General features: G+C 30.0%; 2 protein-coding genes across 2 annotated transcripts; both read right to left on the bottom strand.

Moving 5' to 3' along the window:
• Window positions 1–1,682: 1,682 nt before the first annotated feature.
• LOC123013882 lies at window positions 1,683–16,305 on the bottom strand. The gene is made up of 23 exons (XM_044412736.1): window positions 15,808–16,305; window positions 15,089–15,296; window positions 14,968–15,041; window positions 14,767–14,914; window positions 14,648–14,716; window positions 14,497–14,587; window positions 14,181–14,320; window positions 13,941–14,134; window positions 13,798–13,893; window positions 13,410–13,748; window positions 4,572–4,750; window positions 4,407–4,445; window positions 3,790–3,979; window positions 3,512–3,743; window positions 3,392–3,465; window positions 3,197–3,344; window positions 3,078–3,146; window positions 2,928–3,018; window positions 2,545–2,878; window positions 2,401–2,496; window positions 2,180–2,348; window positions 1,906–2,127; window positions 1,683–1,853 (listed from the first exon to the last, which is right to left on the bottom strand). Exons 1-23 carry the CDS (start codon window positions 15,888–15,890, stop codon window positions 1,773–1,775), a joined length of 3,366 nt encoding a protein of 1,121 aa, XP_044268671.1. The 5' UTR covers window positions 15,891–16,305; the 3' UTR covers window positions 1,683–1,772.
• LOC123012475 (MFS-type transporter SLC18B1-like) lies at window positions 4,623–10,172 on the bottom strand. Its single transcript, XM_044410422.1, has 11 exons — window positions 10,152–10,172; window positions 8,796–9,145; window positions 8,556–8,751; window positions 8,422–8,495; window positions 8,225–8,375; window positions 8,103–8,171; window positions 7,959–8,052; window positions 7,768–7,901; window positions 7,532–7,719; window positions 7,385–7,481; window positions 4,623–4,750 (listed from the first exon to the last, which is right to left on the bottom strand). Exons 2-10 carry the CDS (start codon window positions 8,849–8,851, stop codon window positions 7,385–7,387), a joined length of 1,059 nt encoding a protein of 352 aa, XP_044266357.1. The 5' UTR covers window positions 8,852–9,145; window positions 10,152–10,172; the 3' UTR covers window positions 4,623–4,750.
• Window positions 16,306–18,276: the final 1,971 nt, after the last annotated feature.

Below are 18,276 nucleotides of genomic sequence, written 5' to 3'. Positions count from 1 at the left end.
GATCAAGATACCTAAATTAATACAATTGCGGACACAGAATTTTGGACATCAAATTTATGTCAGTTCAAAAAATGTCAATGTAAGCCACGCTTTATTGTCACCAAGTATAGAATGTATCCAGAGACGTTTAACTGTTGTTAAAATACTGAAAGAACTATAAATTGTTGATAAATTATTTTTTTCGACAAAGTAGGGTATTTTTACCCGTTACAATAACCTAAAGTCGCGGTCAATTCATAGTGGCCATTTAATTAATAAAGTTGGCAGCCCCTAGCTCGCCACCTCTAGAGTGTAGGTTGTGTCTATGATGGCAGCAGAAGTAACTAAATTGTGTCAACAATTGTGACAGGTGCAGCAGCAGTAGATTAAAAAAATATATATGTGAAGTATTCTAACCCGACTTTTTCTGAATTGTTAGTTTTGATCCCATATACCTAAACCGAATCTTATTAAAAAAAATTAGAGTTGTTAGGTTTAGGATAGTAATAATCCGATCAGTAAATAATTCAATTTTGATCAATGATAAATGATCAGTATTTAATTAATTTTTGCACAGTCAAAAAATAATTAATATAATATTTTGAACAGTAAATATAATAAATGCTAAGTAAAGCAGGCACAGTATTTTATTGTAATTTATTCAGTAAAAAAATCCAACATACACAGTAAAAATAATAAACGCTCAGTAACTTTAATCAAAATTAGTAAAACAACATGAAATTTAAAGAATTTTTAGTCTTGGTTACACAACAATATATGGCCTCTGAGCAAGAATGTTATTTATTATTGGTACTTGTTTTTATATTACTAACTATTCATTTCAATATTTATTATTATTGGAGGGTATTATTGGGTGGTATATGTATTAGCAATGGCCCCTGCGCAAGAATGATTTTAGCAAGGGCTAGAAACTATGCACAAATGGTAATCAGTGTAATCAGCGTACGGCACTCTGCACTACTGTGCTCCTAATACCACAATTTTGTTTTTGAATGATTTGCGATATTCCGATTTTGCTCGGAAACATTTTGTATGTGTAAATATGTGAATATTAAATTAATTAGTTTTGCTAGACATTCATTCATTGTCTTTACTGTGCATTTATTATTTTTATTGTACATTTAATATTTTTACTGATCAAAAATACTTGTCGTTTAAACAATATACTGTGCATTTAATTTGTTCCCTTAAGTTTACCTGCGAAGATCAGAGTTTGTCAACAACGGCCAAAAACTACCCCCAAAAGCTTCTATTAAGAAGACATCCAAAAAATCTATAAGAAATGAAGTAGTGTTGTGAAATCTACAAAGATATGTGGTATGAGGGATATGCGGATGCATAAAGAGTACGGATTCACAAAGGATATACGGTAAGGATGTCCAGAATGTCAAGATATTTATTCAATTAAAAAATTAAATCGGTTGATTTCTTTGTTTTAACTTTATATGCTGTGTCATCCAAGGCCTAGTCCACTTTATTATAATTTTTTAATCCATTCTCTAATTTTTTAATTCTTTTAAAATTTGTATTTTTTATTAAAATATGTTATGCTTCCACATTCTTTCTTGAAGATTAATTGCGCTAACAATTAAAAAAAATGATAAAGGTTAGGTAGCCCAATTAGGGTACCTTATCTAACTTGATCTAACTTAAAACTGTTTACATGCATATTTTCCACGAAATAAATTATTTACTTTTATTTAAAAGAGTCTAATTTAAAACAATTAATTGTAAGATTGGTAAAAAAATATAAGTAACCCACAATCTACATTTTAAACTTCACAAGCACCTCTTGCAGTTATATTAACAGTTCCTCTAACGTCAGTTACTTGGTTGCTGTCGATTTCTCCCATCTTAAAAATTATGTATTTTGATTAATTAGATTGACCAAAAATGCAAAATTACCTGACTATCATGCCTCCTGCTTTGTTCATAATACTGCAACTTTCCTTCAGTATATGATCTATAATTACACTCTATACTGGATAAAATTAATGGGGTGGTTTCAGAGGAATCACTGTCACTAGGTATACCCCTCCAAGATCCACTAATACCACTATCAGACACGCAGTCTTGATCATTACAGTTACTATTTTTTAATACAAAAAAGAAAAATGTTATCACAGCCTAAAAAACGACTATTGTAGCTTCAACTTAAAAGATTTTGAATAATACAAACCAAACCAAAAGTCATACTGGCCATTATTGTAGATGTAATGGGAAATCCATAGTGCTGTAACAGAAAGCCCCCCAAGGAGGGACCTACAACCTCCCCCAAGGAGTAAACACAAGACCAAACTCCTGCGATGACACTGTAAGTCGAAAGAGTATCGCCACAACCGCTATTTCTAAAGTAAACAATACAATCTTTAACATGTTGTGTGTTTTATTTCAACTTACATCGCACTACTGAGAAGGCCTTGAAATGTTGGTAGTAGTGCTAAAGCCACCGAGATTCCGAGTATTGATAGGGCTACTAAATTTAGCCATAGTGTGCTAGAAATAAAAATAATTTGTTTTTTGCTTAATTTTTTTATAACCCACCTCTTCAGAAATGGAATATAGGGACATGGACCTAGCAATAATAACCCAATGGTACACATGAATAACCCAACAACCATCATCGACCAATGGTTATTGACTTTATCGGCAAGCCATCCCCAAGCTGGGCTTGAAACACCATAAAGTCCAGAAAATAACAAAAATATCAACCCTATTTTTTCAGGAGTTAGATTAAACTGTCTTAAATGGGGCTCCAAGGTTGGGTCGAGAAAAGCCCAAGAGCTGGACACGATTACTACCACCAGTCCTGTTATTACAACTGTTGGTACTCGAATCAGTCTACAGATAGATGGTGGTCTATTTGAAACATTACAGTCTAAAAAAAAAATAGTTTCAGGTGTGACACATGAAATTTTTTCATGTACCTTCAATTTTTGGTAACATCCACAGGTTTAGTGGAACAAAAAGTACCATAACAATTCCTAAAACGAAAAATGGCATACTAAAACCGCCTAACTGTCTAGAAGTAAAAGATATAGATAAATTCTTAAATGATTTGGTTTGAAAATACATACCGAATAAAGAACGCCGCCTAAAGCCGGGCCTGTACTCATTCCTAGGCCTACAAAAGTTTCCAAAATGCCCTACAATTTCACACTTTGTGTTATTTTGAACAGAAAATTGTAATTAATACCAAAACAGATCCAATATTTTGAGGAAAAGTGTTGACTACAAAGACGTAACTTGCTGTCGAAAAAGCACTAGCACCAAGGGCCTCAAACCCTCTAATCACAATACAACACGTCGTAAATAGTGTGTAATTTTTGACATATTCAAGAGTTCTAAAACCTTGTAATTATTTTTGCTAAAATCGAATTTTGTTACTTACGCAAAGAGTAAATTACAAATGCCCGCCATAAACATCCCTGACAAGAAAAGTCCTTTTGCACCAAATTTCGGAAGCTTGAAATTAAATTGTATTACAATTTGCCAAATTATTTTTACTCACAATTTTTCCAAAAATTGGTGAAGTCAGAAACATGACTAAAGCGTAGAAGCTAAAAATAAACCCTGACACTGTATCCGACAAACCCTTTTCTGCAGCCTCCCTTGGGAAAAACGGTGCCATGATGGACATTGAACAAAAACTGATAAAATCGACTAAAGCTAAGGAAGTTAAAGTGAGTTTTTGTTTTCGAGTGAAACTTTTGAAGGTAGATCTTTCCAGTCGTGAGTTCGTCCTTGAAATCGCTATTAAATAAAACGAGATTTTTGATTTTTTTGTACCTTAATAATCTCTCCTTGATTCGATGGATTTCTCCCGGAGAATAATTATCGGGAGAAATGTTGGAAAGGGATTTGCTCCGATTCCGTGGACGGTTACCATCCGTTGACGAGGAAATGTTGAAACTGCTTTTACTAGAATCGGGGCTTTCTGGTGATGGTAGATCACTGTACTTCATTTTTCGCAATTTTTCTCACAAAGTTTGAAGGAAATAAATCTTGGTAATAACGCGTGGCTACTGATTTATACCTAAATTGATAATTTTACTGATATCACCGATAGAACAAATATCTATCTTGTTTATTCTGTTTTGACTGAGTTGGCTTTGAGCATTATTTAAAACGTAAACAAACTAGAGAACTGTCGTAATTCAGGATCACTGATAAACTATCTCGATGGAAAAATATCGGTTTAATAATTGAAGTCTATTGCTTTTGTGGCAAAAATGCCAACGACCAACGATCTAAAACTGTTGATGATGCGTTGTCTGCTATCACCAAATCGGATGTTCTTATTTAAAGTTTCTTCTTCTACGTACCAGTATAATTTTATTGCACAATACTGAAACTTGAAAGTATCTACAATCACCACTTATTTTAACGGTTAGACAGCAAACTACCAGCCACATACGACACAACTCGTGTGACCTTTAAAACAACTACAAAAAAGGATAGAGAAATGATAAACTCCAAATGATTCACCGATTTTTATTTAAAATGAACAGTTACATGAAATTTGCAACAAATGTTACGTTTATTTCTTTTGCAATAGAAAAAAACAGTACAGAGTAGACCCACCAAAATGTTGAGAGTCGCTATGAACCAGCAAACGACATAAAAATCGTATTTTCTATAAAGGAGAATTCCTATAGTCGGTCCCAAAATTTCGCCCAAAGAAAACATAAATGTCCAAGTTGCGATAACGAAACTGTGCGTTGTCACATTGTTTTCGTATCCATTCTCGCTGAAATTACAACAAACGTTGACAATAATTGTTAATAAACATATAACGACAAATACAAAAAAATAACCTTGAGACTAGTACCCGCAAATTGATTTTATAAGGTTTTAAAAATAAAGAATTGTAACTATTCCAACATAACTATTCTTATTATGGTATCTACAGGATGCGTCAGAACTCGCGCCCCAGAGAAAAATGCCACGTAAGGTAAGATACAAGGAACATGGAAAAAATGTTATCTAGAAAAATTTCGAAGTTATGAAAGTTTAAATTTTGCAATTTGACTATTTATTTCTGTTGGAAAAATAATTTTTCATGTTTTTTGCTACAGGCTATTAGAAGAGGAAACAAGAAAGCTGTAGCCTAAATTGTATCTCTGTTTAATATTATTTGTGACTTTTATTGGCAAAATTTTTGCATCTATACTAAATAATTACAAAAAAACATATACAAGATCATCAGTATCATTAAATAGATATAAAAAAATATCAAATGTTCCTCGTATCTTATCTTAAATGAAATTTTTCTCTGGGGCGCGAGTTCTGGCGCGCTCTGTATAGATAAGATAATGAATAAGTAAAAAATTATTATTTAGTAAAATATTTTTGATCGGCGATATGACCAAAATCAGACCAATCCTTTACTATATCATATCAACAAAACTGAATTTTTTTTGTATGAATCGTCAAAACTCAAAAGTTATAACTTTTTTATCAAGAAAGTCGTAAAATTGATATAATAAAATTTTGAATAATGTTACTTTTGACCCCTAATAGCAATCAGTTTAAAAGCAATTTTTAGTTTATTACTCGCTGAAAAACACTTATAGAAATCGTGAATGTGCGTATATTTTATTTTTTGGGCTTTGTTTTTTTAACATAAGACTTCATTAGTAAATCCCAAAAAACCTAGATCGCAAAAACGTTGGAAATATTGGTTTATATATGCAACTTCATTAGAATTAGTATTTTTAGAAATAATAAATTGAAAAAATAGGAATAAGCAGAGTAATAATCTTTTTTATTCGCAAATGTTACAAAAGTGACTAGTTTTATTACTAAATAAAACGCTTAAGCGTTTTTACTTTTATCATGATATTATTGTCATTTACCAATGTAGTTTCTTTCTTGCCTCTTTCGCGGCTTTATTTCTGTATAAGTAAAATGTAGATTAACAGCATTCGACATTTTGCACTACTAACTGCACTAATCATGCATTAGTTAATAAACACTTTCGAAAATCTCAACACAAAATTCCGAATTGACGCCTAATGTTTGTTTATAAGCGTTGTTACGATTTCATTGGTTCCAAAACGTCCTAATTATTGTGTTCATTTACTTGCTGATTATATGTAGTGTTGCTCTTTACTCTCGATTTGTATACGTTTGCAGATAAAATAGTATATTTTATTTGGAGTAACAGTAAGTTTATGTGGCTCATCTGAATTATTTGCCTCACTACAATCAACAAATTACACATTCTGCTTGGTCACATAAACTATCATTTTTAGGTCTAATAACATACAGGGCGTTAAAAAAAAGATTGTAAAATATTTTATGAGGTAATAGTATGGACCAAAACAAACAAAAGAGTCTTAATAAACATGGGTCCGCAAAGTAACGGTGTCGGAGATATCAAAAATTATTTGCTTTTTTAATCAATTATTTGCAGTCTGTACAAACAAAACAGAGAAGCTTCTAGTATGAATTCTAAAAATTTTAAAATTCGATAGCTCCGAAACTGTTACTTTGTTTATTACTTTTTTGTTTATTTTAGTTCATACTATTATTATTACCTCCTTAAATATTTTACAATCTTTTTTTAACACCCTGTGTAATACATACAGGTATACTATTATTTTTATAAAATACGAATTAATGGCGCTTTTCAACGGTAGGTACCAAATATAAAGAAGTTTTAGATAATAATTTCGGAATTTTTAGGTGATATCCGTTACGGATATCAAAAATCGACTAAAATTTTGACAAAAATCGAAGTTCAAGGAACTTTGAAAAGTGTATAAAAATAATATACCTATGCAAAATTTGTGTTAGGATATTTAGTCAAAAATATAAAATAAAATTCTTATTTTAATTACACAAAAACTAGAGTTAAACTTTTTGATTCAAAGATAACCCCATAGAGTGGCCCTTCTTACATCCCTGTCAAAAAAATTAATAAAATAAAATAAATATTTTTTCTTTTTCGTAAACGAAATTTTTTTGTAAAACTTTTGTTTTTTAATTTCTGAAATTTGACTTAGAAGACTCAAAGTGTTGTTACTTAAATACTAGTTTTTGTATTGCTAAGGGTTCTATGAACTCAAAAAGTACACAAAACACGTTGTCGAATTTTTGAAAGTGTGAATCTATGAAAAAATTGTAAATTTTTTTCATTTTAAATCCGACCAAATGTTGCATTTTTCTAGTGCCCGGAAAATATCCGTACCGCCCTCCGGAATCGTCGCTATCCTAAACCATTTTGACCTTGAAGTGATTTTTTTTCGAGTTTTTATTTTTTTATTTCAAAAAGTCGAAATTTTCAATTACTTATTTCCCTAGCCGAAACTAACTTCCTATCGACTCCGGGTTTTCGCCATATATTACTTTGAGTAAAAAAAATTAACTCTAAACGTACTTACAAAGCTGCAGTAGTAAAACTTCGAAACGTTGGGACTAAAGACATGGCCATACACACACCCAACATGCACACATTTATCAACTTGAAATATTCACTAAAAAATTATATTAATTATTTGCATTTTTCAGTTGTTTGTTTTCCTACTCAAATTTATTACGAACTAAATGTAATTCCAACAAAATTATTGCGAGTCCAGTTAAGTAAAGCCCTACAGGCATAATCCATTCAAATTTTGTCAGTTTTTCGGTCAAACAGTTCCAAGCAGGAGTTGAAAATGCAAAAGCTGCTGACATAAAAAGATAAGCATAGCCACTTTGTCGAAACGGGAGTAACTAAAATTTGCTTTTTAACAGTTTTTTTGAAAAACAATAGAAAGTTACATTTGTTAAATATTCCCCCAAGGATGGATCCAATGCACTAGTCGTCAGGGAAACTGTTAACACGACACAAGAAGTGACAAGAATTGCAGGAGTTTGCATAAAATGGCTGAAAGACTTGTACTGCTTTGAAGTATCTAAAAAAATAGAATAAGTTTTTTTCAATTATTTAATTATCAATGTTTTCATATTACTTTTCCCTACTTCTTCCAAAACATATCGTCCCACAAAGGCTAGGAAAATTGTAGAACTTCCTACAAAATAAAACGGAAGTCCAGTCCCCTTAAACTAAAATTAATAACTCTTAATCTGGATATTTAAAAAAAGTATTTTGTTACAGTAAAAAATAAGTCTCCTACAGGTGGTCCGATTGTTGTCCCGATTTCCACTGCACATTCTAAAGAGCCCTGTAAATTGTTTCACAGTTAGTTAAAATTGTGATTAGTTATAAGTTAACTACTCGAATTATTCCAGCATGTTCGAAAAAAGTTCTAAAAATGAGAACATATCCTGAAATGAAATAAGCACAAGCTCCTGCTGCTTCGATTCCTCGCAGAATGTAAGCCAAACATGTAAAAAATGTTTCATCCGTAACATAATAATACAAAACACTGAAAAACAAACTTAAACACTGATTAAAAAAAAAAATAAACATACCCAAAGAGTATAGATCCTGTCCTAGAAAGCACGACAGCCCCAACAAACAAATCCTTTTGATTATATTTCGGAACCTAAAAATTTCTTTAAAACCTTATTTCCTTTTGTACATCCACCAATCAGTTTTAAATTACAATTAGGCCCAAAAACAGCGAAGACGTGATGGTGACCAGTACTGTGAACTTTATAGGAAGTTCAAAGATGTACAAATAAGCACCTTTTTGAGTCATCTCTTTGGAGAGAAAAAGGGACAAAACATTTATCGAACAAAAACTCATTAAATCGATGATTGCAATAATTGCTAAACCTAGTCCTTGTTTTCTCACAGACCTAAAACAATTAGTTATGTAATTTTAACTATTTGTTTAACTTACATGATTGTTGGTAAAATTAGGCAACTGCGAATTGTGTTGATTTTTTGGATAATCATTCCTGTATTGATTAATCACATTTTTGCAAGATTATCTGTGTAAATAATGAGCAATTGAAAATGTTAGATTTTTACGCTTTATATAATAATTGAGGTTTGAGGTAGGTATAACTAATATATCACTTCCTTTTCATGTGAAGGAAAACACATCTATTGTAATTCTGTTTCTAAATTGGATAAATGCATTTTTTAATTATAGTCAGGTAAATGTATAGGAAGTTCTGACATATAATTTGTGTTTCGCGATTTTTTATGTCCCACTTCACTGCTTAAAAACTTGTTACAAGTTCCCGTCTGAAAAAAATAAAAAATTTAAAAATATGTAGTACTTAATGAAAAAAAATACTAAATATGCCAATCACACAATATTCTCATAATATAAAAACGATACTATGATACTTCCAAATGTGCTTTTGATGTAGGTATATTATGTCTGTAACGACTTTAAAAAAGCTTTTGATAAAATTGATACGTTAATTTTTCTTATCTTAGTTGGAAGAAATTAGTCTTAAATAATTGTAATAGAAAAAAACATAAATCCTTACTTTATTTAAAAAAAGTTCTTTCAAAACGAGTTTATAAATTTTTTTTCATGTAGTATCTCCAAAATTGTTAAATGACTTTAATAGTGTTTTCTATAACAAAAGTTTTTTGTTACAGTTATTTAAAATCAACCTCGGTGTAATTAATAATTTCTAGTCAAAATTTGCTTAGTTTTTGAAATAAGTTGTTTTTTTTTTGACAAAAACGTACTCTTTTTAAAAATCCATTACACAAAAACTAAAACATTGTAATAAAAAGCTATGTTTAGAAATGCCAAGAAACATACAGTGTTTCATTTAAAAAACACAAATTTGTATTGTAACTTATTTTTGGAACACGCTGTATAGTTGAAAATAATTAGCGATGCACTAGATTAGTATCTATCAATTTTCTATATACTTTTTTTTAATCTTAAAATTAAAGGTCAATAATAACTTTACCAACTCGCTGAGACACCTGTATATATATTTTTTGTATTTCATACGATACACCGGATTATTATTACTTTCGGAAAATTTCCCCACTTTTGCAAAGACACAATTATAATTATTCGTAACACAATTAATGAATTGCTATTAATAATTTTACAAAATGATTTAAAATTCACACTTATACACACATATTACGTTTTTTAATATTGTAAAGTACTCTTATGTAGATATACAAACGGTCGAAAAAGTTTGAAAAAGCTATATCTTACTGATATATGTAAACTGTCTTAAAATTATCAGAAAGACACTAATAATATAAGCATTACCTTTAAGCGCAGTTGTGTATTGATGACTAGTACATTTAATAGTGTAAAATGTCGAATACTGATGATCTACAATGTACGACCTGTCCAGAAATTGCTGAAGCAGCGAAAGAGACAACATTGGTAAATGTAAAAGTAAAAACGTCCACAGGAATAAATGATAATGAGTGATAATCAAGAAATTAGTACCTTATAAGATTTTTGCTCCTTTTTTTTCTCTCAAAATTTATTCCTCTAATCCAACTTTTCAAAATCAGTCCCGACCTTTTGTAATAGCCCGATATACAGGGCTATTCATAAATATGAAACAATATTTGAACCTCAAAAATGACCCATAAAATAATGTTAATTTTTATAAAAACTCGTGTCCTATCTCTACTGATAAGAATTTTAAAGCCCTTGGAATTTGGGAATGGAAATTTGTTTTTTTTTGTAATAACTTTGGAACCATTTGACAAAATATTATAAAATTTGAAATAGTTAGTTACTTGCGAGAACGTATCTTTTAAACTAATAATCACAAAAACCGGATACATCTACCCAATTTCCGGTTACAGCAGTTGCAGGTCACATTTTCTGTGTTTTTCCATTTTTTTGGCCTCTTAACACAAATTTTTTATTGCTTGAATCGATAGAGTAACCAATTTTGAATAAAAAACGCATAACCTTTTATACTACTAAAATGGACCGTTTTAAAGATATTTTAATTTAAAGTGAGTACTGCACAACGCTGAAAATGAAAAATATAAATTTTTAATAAATGGTATCTACGGCAACCAATGACCATGGTCACCTAAATCGCTGCGAGACATCTGATAACTTCGCCGATAAATTTTTGTGAATTTTTTATGAATGAAATGCTACGAGATCCATTTGGATTTATTCTAAGTTATGTTTGGAGTCTGAGGTAAACTACTTTATTAAACATTTTCGATTAATCGTCTAATAATTGTCCAATCTCAAGTTGACAGATGCCTGACAGCAAAATATGTGACCATGGTCATTTGTTCCCGTGGATATCACTCATTCAAAATTCATACTTTTTGCTTTCAGTGTAGTGCAGTTCTCACTTTAAATTAAAATATCTTTAAAACCGTCCATTTTAGGAGTATTAAAGGTTATTCGTTTTTTATTCAAAATTGATTACTCTATTGTTTTGAGAAATAAAAAATTAATGTTAAGGGGCCAAAAAAAAAATGAAAAAACACAGAAAATGTGACCTGAAACTGCTGGAACCGGAAATTGAGTAGATGTATCCGGTTTTCGTCATTACCAGTTTAAAAAGTATGTACTATTCCAAATTTTATTTGGTCAAATGGTTCCGAAGTTATTAAAAGAAAACAAATTTCCATACCCAAATTCCAAGGGCTGTCAAATTCTTATCAGTAGAGATAGGACACGAGTTTTCATAAAAATTAACATCATTTTATAGGTAATTTTTGAGGTTCAAATATTGCTTCATATTTATGAATAACCCTGTATTTGTACTAATAATTTCTTTTCCTTCGTTTCTTAATAAATCATTTTCTCCTCGTGATTCTTGCGGGGCAAATTATTTTTTTTAACTTTTTGTAATACACATTAATTTAATAACGATAAACATAATATGTATCTCATTCCTTTATATTACACTCAATTGGTAGGTGCATATTAAATTATCTTTTTGTATTTACTATACAAAATGTAAATGTGAAACAATAAAACAATAGAATTATTATAAAAATTTTGTTTTAATTTGTTATATTTACCTATATTTTTTTAATTTATAAAAACCATTATACCTACAGTGCGATCAAAAAGTCTTTCTATAAGGTAGGCGTCCTAGTTGAGGACGTATGTTGCATGGCAGTTCGTATGTTATCTAGATGTCAAAAAAATATTTTATAAAAATTAAAACATTGAGCTAATTAAATTAAATTATTCTATGAAACGTCTCAAAACAAACTAAAATAAAATTTTGTTGGTATTTATTCATCAAAATCGTTCACCCCGGTTTCCTGTCATAATTTACATAAAAAGTATTTTGACATTTCTCATTTGTGATTGTGACATTTTATCTTCCACAGACGTACGTTTTAAATTTCTACACTTGCTTGATAGACAGACTTTTTGATCGCACTGTAGTTCGGCTTCATAGTTTACAGTTTTAATTACTTCTTATTTGTCATATTTTTCAAATTTCTTTTGGTAAGTTGAGATAAATAAAATTCTTTATAAAATAACTCCCACCGTGTTCGTCGACCAAGTCTAATTTACCTGCAATATAATCCCTAATTCTTTTTTCTAGATAATTACTAATTACAGCAAAAGAAAAATTATGTCCCATTTCTAGTAAATAAAAAATAACCAAAAATTAATAAACAAGAGTGATTACTGATTATTATAAATCGGTGTTTCAGCAAAATGCATCCACTTGTCTAGTCGAAACATTTTCGAAGACGGTTTAGAAAAAAGCCCTCTACTGACTAATAGAAATACGAAAGACTGATATATCCCAAAGAAACGAAGAAATGAACCAAATCTGTTTAGGGTAGAATGAGCAGAACCAAGTGTTGTCTGCTGTCGGCGCTAAATATGGCGCCACCCTGTGTGTTAGAAACACATTATTCCCAGTATAGCTCAACCTTAAGAAGTAAAACTTTTACTTGTGTCATTTAGTCATAAATGAGTTACTTTTGTCACCTTTGCGGGTAAAAGTTTTTAAGTTTAAGAATACGAACAAATACCATTTTTGCCTATGTTTAAGTAAAAATCTAAAATATATGTATATATTTTTCGGCTTTTTACACGAAAGTTTTATTTCACAACTATTACATTTGCAACAATTTTACGAATAACATAAAAGATAAACAAGTGAGTTATGGATATACAAAAGAAAAAATTCCACAAATTATTTCTGACAAATATTAAACAAAACACGCAACTAATTAGGTAGTTAAAAAAACAAACGAAAGAACACTATTCAAAATGCCAACAACTTTGTATAATGGATTCCTAATTCTTTTTCAAAAATTAAAATAAAAACAGCCACTAAAAAACTGCCACATTTATTTAATTGATTGCATTTTTTAAAGTAGGTTTCAAATAAAACGAAAACTGTATCAACAATACATTTTTATATAATCAACTTCTCATTTACCTATACTTATACTAATATATGTAAATTACTCAGAGAGTACCTAACATCTTGTTTCATAACCGCACACTTTCTTATCTAACTTGGCAGAATTATACAAAAGAAAATGAAATATATTATTGAACTATTTCAGTTTTGCAATCCATCCTCCGTTCTCACCATTTTCCAATTTAGTTGCTAAAATAATTTCAGCATTTTTTTGTCTGTATTTTTGGAAACCAGTTTGATCAAGAAATATGTTGCGATCCTTATTGGACTTTCGCCTAAGTATAAAATACATCGTTCCCAACGTAGCCATTATTAGATTCAACAACGAAAACACAGTCGAAGTTAAGGAAAATCCGTAATTTTGAAGAAGTGTTCCCCCTATTATAGGCCCGAGGACTTCACCCAGAGAATATACACACGACCAAAGACCGGCAATTACGCTGTGAGTCCCCAAATTGTCTTCAAAACCTCCAACACTAAATAAAAAAAAATTAATTAATTGTAATTAAAAAAAAACTTAATTACAGGGCACTATCCAAGATTGCTTGATATGTGGGCATCAAAGCCATTGCTACTGATATCCCTAACGTTGATAAAGCCACGATGTTTAGCCAAATTGAACTAGAAAACAAAATCAAATAATGAACAAAAAATAAATTACAATTTACTCTTCTAGAAATGACAGAATAGGAGAGGGGCCCAACAGTAGTAAACTGACAGAGTTAGAAAATAGTCCACAAGTCATTAACCACCAATAATTATCAAGTCTGTCGGTCACCCATCCCCATGCAGGACTGAAAATTCCATACATTGCCGACAAAAGAAGAAAAATAAGTCCAATATTGCCTGGACTTAATTTGAACTAAAATAAAATGTAAAAATCTCTGTTTTTGATCAAAATATTGTACCTTTCGCAAATGTGGTTCTAGAGTTGGATCCAGAAAACTCCAAGTCATAGCAATGACCGTTATTATAAAACATGTTACTATTACAGGAGTTAGTTTCAAAAGTTTGGTAAAAGAACCGCTCTTTGTCTCCACAGCACATCCTGAAAATATCCACTAATAACAAAAATAAACAAAAACAATTATTTTAACTGCACATCTTCCATTTAACTTAATTTAAGTAATTTGCCGGTGCTGTTGGCACAAAGAAATTTATAATTTAGCCTTGAATTTCATACAGCAAACGTTGCAATAATTTTGATGATAACAATAAACTTACTTTCGGCCGAAGGTAAAAGATACACGTTGAGTGGGGCTATCAGAATAATAATTAAACCAATTACGTAGAATGGTAGACCAAAACCTCCGATCTTCCTAGAGAAAAAAATTAATTACAAAAAAATTATTTTGGAAATAATTGACAAAACTACCGCAAAAAGCAGGCCTCCAAGAGCCGGCCCTACACTCATTCCCAAACCGACAAATGTTTCCAAAAGGCCCTAAATAACAAAATTAAAAAAAAATCGCACAGGGAGAAAAAGTAACTTACCCTTACGGCTCCCGCATTGTCGGGGAAAATATTTACAATAATAACGTAACTAGCAGTAGAGTAAGCGCTAGCCCCCAATGCTTCCAAACCTCTTATCAGAAACGAAAATGTCGTAAATAGTGTATAATCATCAATGATATGTAAGGTTCTAAAATAATAAAAATTGTTAAAATACAACAAATTACAAGTTTTGCAATTTACCCAAAAACTAAACTACATATTCCTGATATTAATACTCCTCCGGTAAATAAACATTTCAATCCTATTTTAGGTAACTAAAAAAGTGCGTTACTTTTGTTGCTTCCAGCTTCAAAAAACTTACAATTTTACCAAATACTGGTGAAGACAAAAATACAACAAGTGCGTAAAAACCGAAAACAAACCCTGCCATTGATTCTGACATCCCTTTAGTCGCTGCTTCTTGAGGGTAGAAAGGTGCCATTATCGACATTGAACAAAAACTCATAAAATCCACTGTTGCTAACATTACTAAAGCTACTTTTTGTTTGCAGGTAAATTTTTTGTGTTTCCTGTTGAAAAAAATTATAATTTACCCTGTGATAATTTACGCAACTTCTATTCAATGCCATTTCATTGTTGGACAATTTCAAAAGAGTCTCCTGATTTAGAGCACTTAGGGTACAATGTGAAGCTAAATTGTGTTAATGATGACTGGTTTAAGATGTTTTATTAATTTTCTACTGAATCGGAATAAAATCCGGTTAATCCAGGTATTAAATTGCTTGTTTGTGGTCGATTAAAAGTAAAGATTGTAGCAATTAAGCGTAAACTGTTTTTAAAATATTCTCAAAGTGACGCCAAAGCCGTTTCAAAATTATGGTTTCTTCAAAGTAAAACTGCGATAACAATGCTGTAAGATAAACACCCAGAATAGTTAATTTGACTACTATTAATAAAGTTCATGATAATCGGGATAAAGGTCAAATTAGTATCAGAGTCGAAGATAGATTAATTAAATAATGAAGGAAAAATTACAATAAGTCAAAAACAAAAAAATGCTCTTGCAATTAATCAACTTACTTATCTTCCGGCTCTTCTTTGTGATCATTTTTGATCTCAGCAGATTCAGAAATCGTAACAGGAATGCTTTTTTCTTTACTCATTTTGAATTTCAAATTTCCCTACAGACACTTAAATCCAGTGAAAAAAACAGTTCTTTGCACTTGTATTAACTTGTAATTTTTACAGTCATAACTTATAAACTTCACTGTTCTATTTCCACTTACTATCATTGTAAGAACACACTCTGCTTTACTTGAGTCGAGAAAAAGTGAAGCTTTGAATGAATCATGTAAGAGTCGAGACCTCCGCAACTCTTTGCTCAGCACTAACAGAATTGTCTGCTTTGCATTCTTGTTTATAATCATTCATGACATCGTATTTGTTTTTATTAATTTGTTTACTTTTGAAAACTTTGGCAAAGTGTTTCCTTGTGCAAATAGAAAAGTAGTTTTCGTACACGGTTCTGAAATTTTCTATTTGGTTTGACACCTGATTTTGTCCTTGCTACAAGGATGTCAAGCTAAAATCTAAATAGTCTACACAAAATTATTTCTTCACATAAGATAAACTTTAATTAATTTATTTAATAAGTTTTATTTCATGTAATTATTCAAACCCACACACATATCTCCATTATACTCTGTAATGCAGCCAATTCAAGAATAAAAATTTAGTTATTATTATACAACGTTTATAGTAGTTAAGGCTATTGTACAAAAAATTGCAACCTAATCTCTTTTAAATGCTCTTTAAAATTGGCATGATTTGTAAAGGAAGTGAACATTATGCTTAAAATTTTGGAAGCCCCGTAATAAGGTAAAAAATAATTCTGAAACTTTTGCACATCAGACAAAAACATATTTTTAATTTTATCATCTGAAAACTACACTTGTGTTTTTCATCATATTATTAAGTATCTAAACGTTTTCACAATCAACACATTAGTCAACAAGGAACAAATGCGTTGTACATTATTTTAGATAAAAGATTAATCGACTATACCAAAAAATAAAACACCACACACATCTATTATATTACTCACAGAACAATAAATTTTAATTAAGTTGCTATAAGTAATTAAAATACCTTTTCTTTTTCCTATTGCTAAAATACCAATTCGCAAAAGTATCACAGGCACTCATTTGATCAGACATTTTATTGTCCAATTAAACAATCGTCAACGAAAGGTGTAATGATAATGGGTGTTTATGATAGGTAATCGTACAACTGTACATGTTATTCCATTAATTTGGACTCTACATAAAACTGTGAGATGTCAGTTTAAAATTAATAATCTGATAAAAGCATCGTATTTCATATGCTTATCTAAATCCGCTTTTAAATTTTAAATCTTTTCAGTGTGATGGAATTCCTTCTTATTTTAAACTTAGTTATTTTTTTTATTTCTTATTATTTTTTTTTCTTATTATTTTTTATTAAATTTTCAAACTGCATAAAAAAAATTAAACATAAATGTTTTAATAGAAGATTTTGACCAAGGACGGATCATTGTTTATTTTATTGACCTGTCAATAAAATGATTTATTTTAAAATCGTCGATCAGTCATTTGAAATTTTAAAAACAATTATGTATACTTTTAAAAACGAATATACTTACATCACTATTGTCGATGATTACTTCACCTATTTTGAGGTGAAAAAATAAATATTTCTAGTTACTTTACACGTAATAAAAAATTTTATAGTGTAAACGTAAACGATAAAAGAATAATTACGTTTCAATTTATTGTTTTGTTATTGTTTAAAATTTTTGACGTATGGGGAAGAGACCCCCACAAACCAATGTTAAAAAAAAAGTTTTACATGAAAAAATTCCTTTAATTTTTTAGTATAATAAATTAGTGAAAAATTTGTTTTTTCAACACTGATACCTTATACTGTTTATATGGTGCATTTAAGCTTGCCTCTTATGTTGTACATAACATACTCTATCTTGGAATTTTGTCAATTTTGACATTATTTTGCCATACTTTTTTATAATAATTTCAGCATTTAGTAAAATTTCTGATTTAATATTTATTTGTTTTGCAAAAAATTTTGAAAACAACACAAGTTATAGTTTAAAACACTTGTTATCTTATAGCTATTAATTTAAATAATTTTTTTGTGGTGGTCGTAGAAAAAGTATAGTATGTAACACGTGTATAAACTTCTTTAAACATTCGAACGAATGTTTGAACTAGTTACATAATATACTATTATTTATTGTATCGTTTATCTATACTTAATAGTAATTTACGTTAGGTATAAGTCCAGTAAGACAAATATGTATAACAGTACAAATGCGAAGTTTAAAGACGAGGTATTATAGAAAATTATGCGTTTAGACAATAAAAAAATATAAAAAACAAAAAAAAAATAATTTTTTGATAGATAATAAATCACAGAGCTAAACCTTTTGCTATCATTACGATTTATAATTTGCACTAATCCATGTTAATCTACTTGTACCTAAGATTTAATCTC

This window comes from Tribolium madens, unplaced genomic scaffold (genome assembly GCF_015345945.1).
Source record: "Tribolium madens isolate multiple individuals breed KSU strain unplaced genomic scaffold, Tmad_KSU_1.1 Scaffold_96;HRSCAF=242;Tcas5.2_LG5, whole genome shotgun sequence".
Classification (NCBI taxonomy): Eukaryota; Metazoa; Arthropoda; class Insecta; order Coleoptera; family Tenebrionidae; genus Tribolium; species Tribolium madens.
This window is presented reverse-complemented; position numbering and strand designations above follow the sequence as displayed.

Excerpts from the sequence above, each read along its gene's own strand:
- LOC123013882 (XM_044412736.1), bottom strand. The coding sequence starts at position 15,890 with ATGAGTAAAGAAAAAAGCATTCCTGTTACGATTTCTGAATCTGCTGAG. Across the intron at positions 3,019-3,077 it reads TAGGCGGCGTTCTTTATTCG|TTAGGCGGTTTTAGTATGCC; the intron begins GTATGTATTTTC and ends ACTTCTAGACAG. Across the intron at positions 1,854-1,905 it reads GCAGGAGGCATGATAGTCAG|ATGGGAGAAATCGACAGCAA; the intron begins GTAATTTTGCAT and ends ATAATTTTTAAG.
- LOC123012475 (XM_044410422.1), bottom strand. The coding sequence starts at position 8,851 with ATGATTATCCAAAAAATCAACACAATTCGCAGTTGCCTAATTTTACCA. Across the intron at positions 8,752-8,795 it reads CTAATTTTACCAACAATCAT|GTCTGTGAGAAAACAAGGAC; the intron begins GTAAGTTAAACA and ends TAATTGTTTTAG. Across the intron at positions 7,902-7,958 it reads TTTGGAAGAAGTAGGGAAAA|ATACTTCAAAGCAGTACAAG; the intron begins GTAATATGAAAA and ends CTATTTTTTTAG.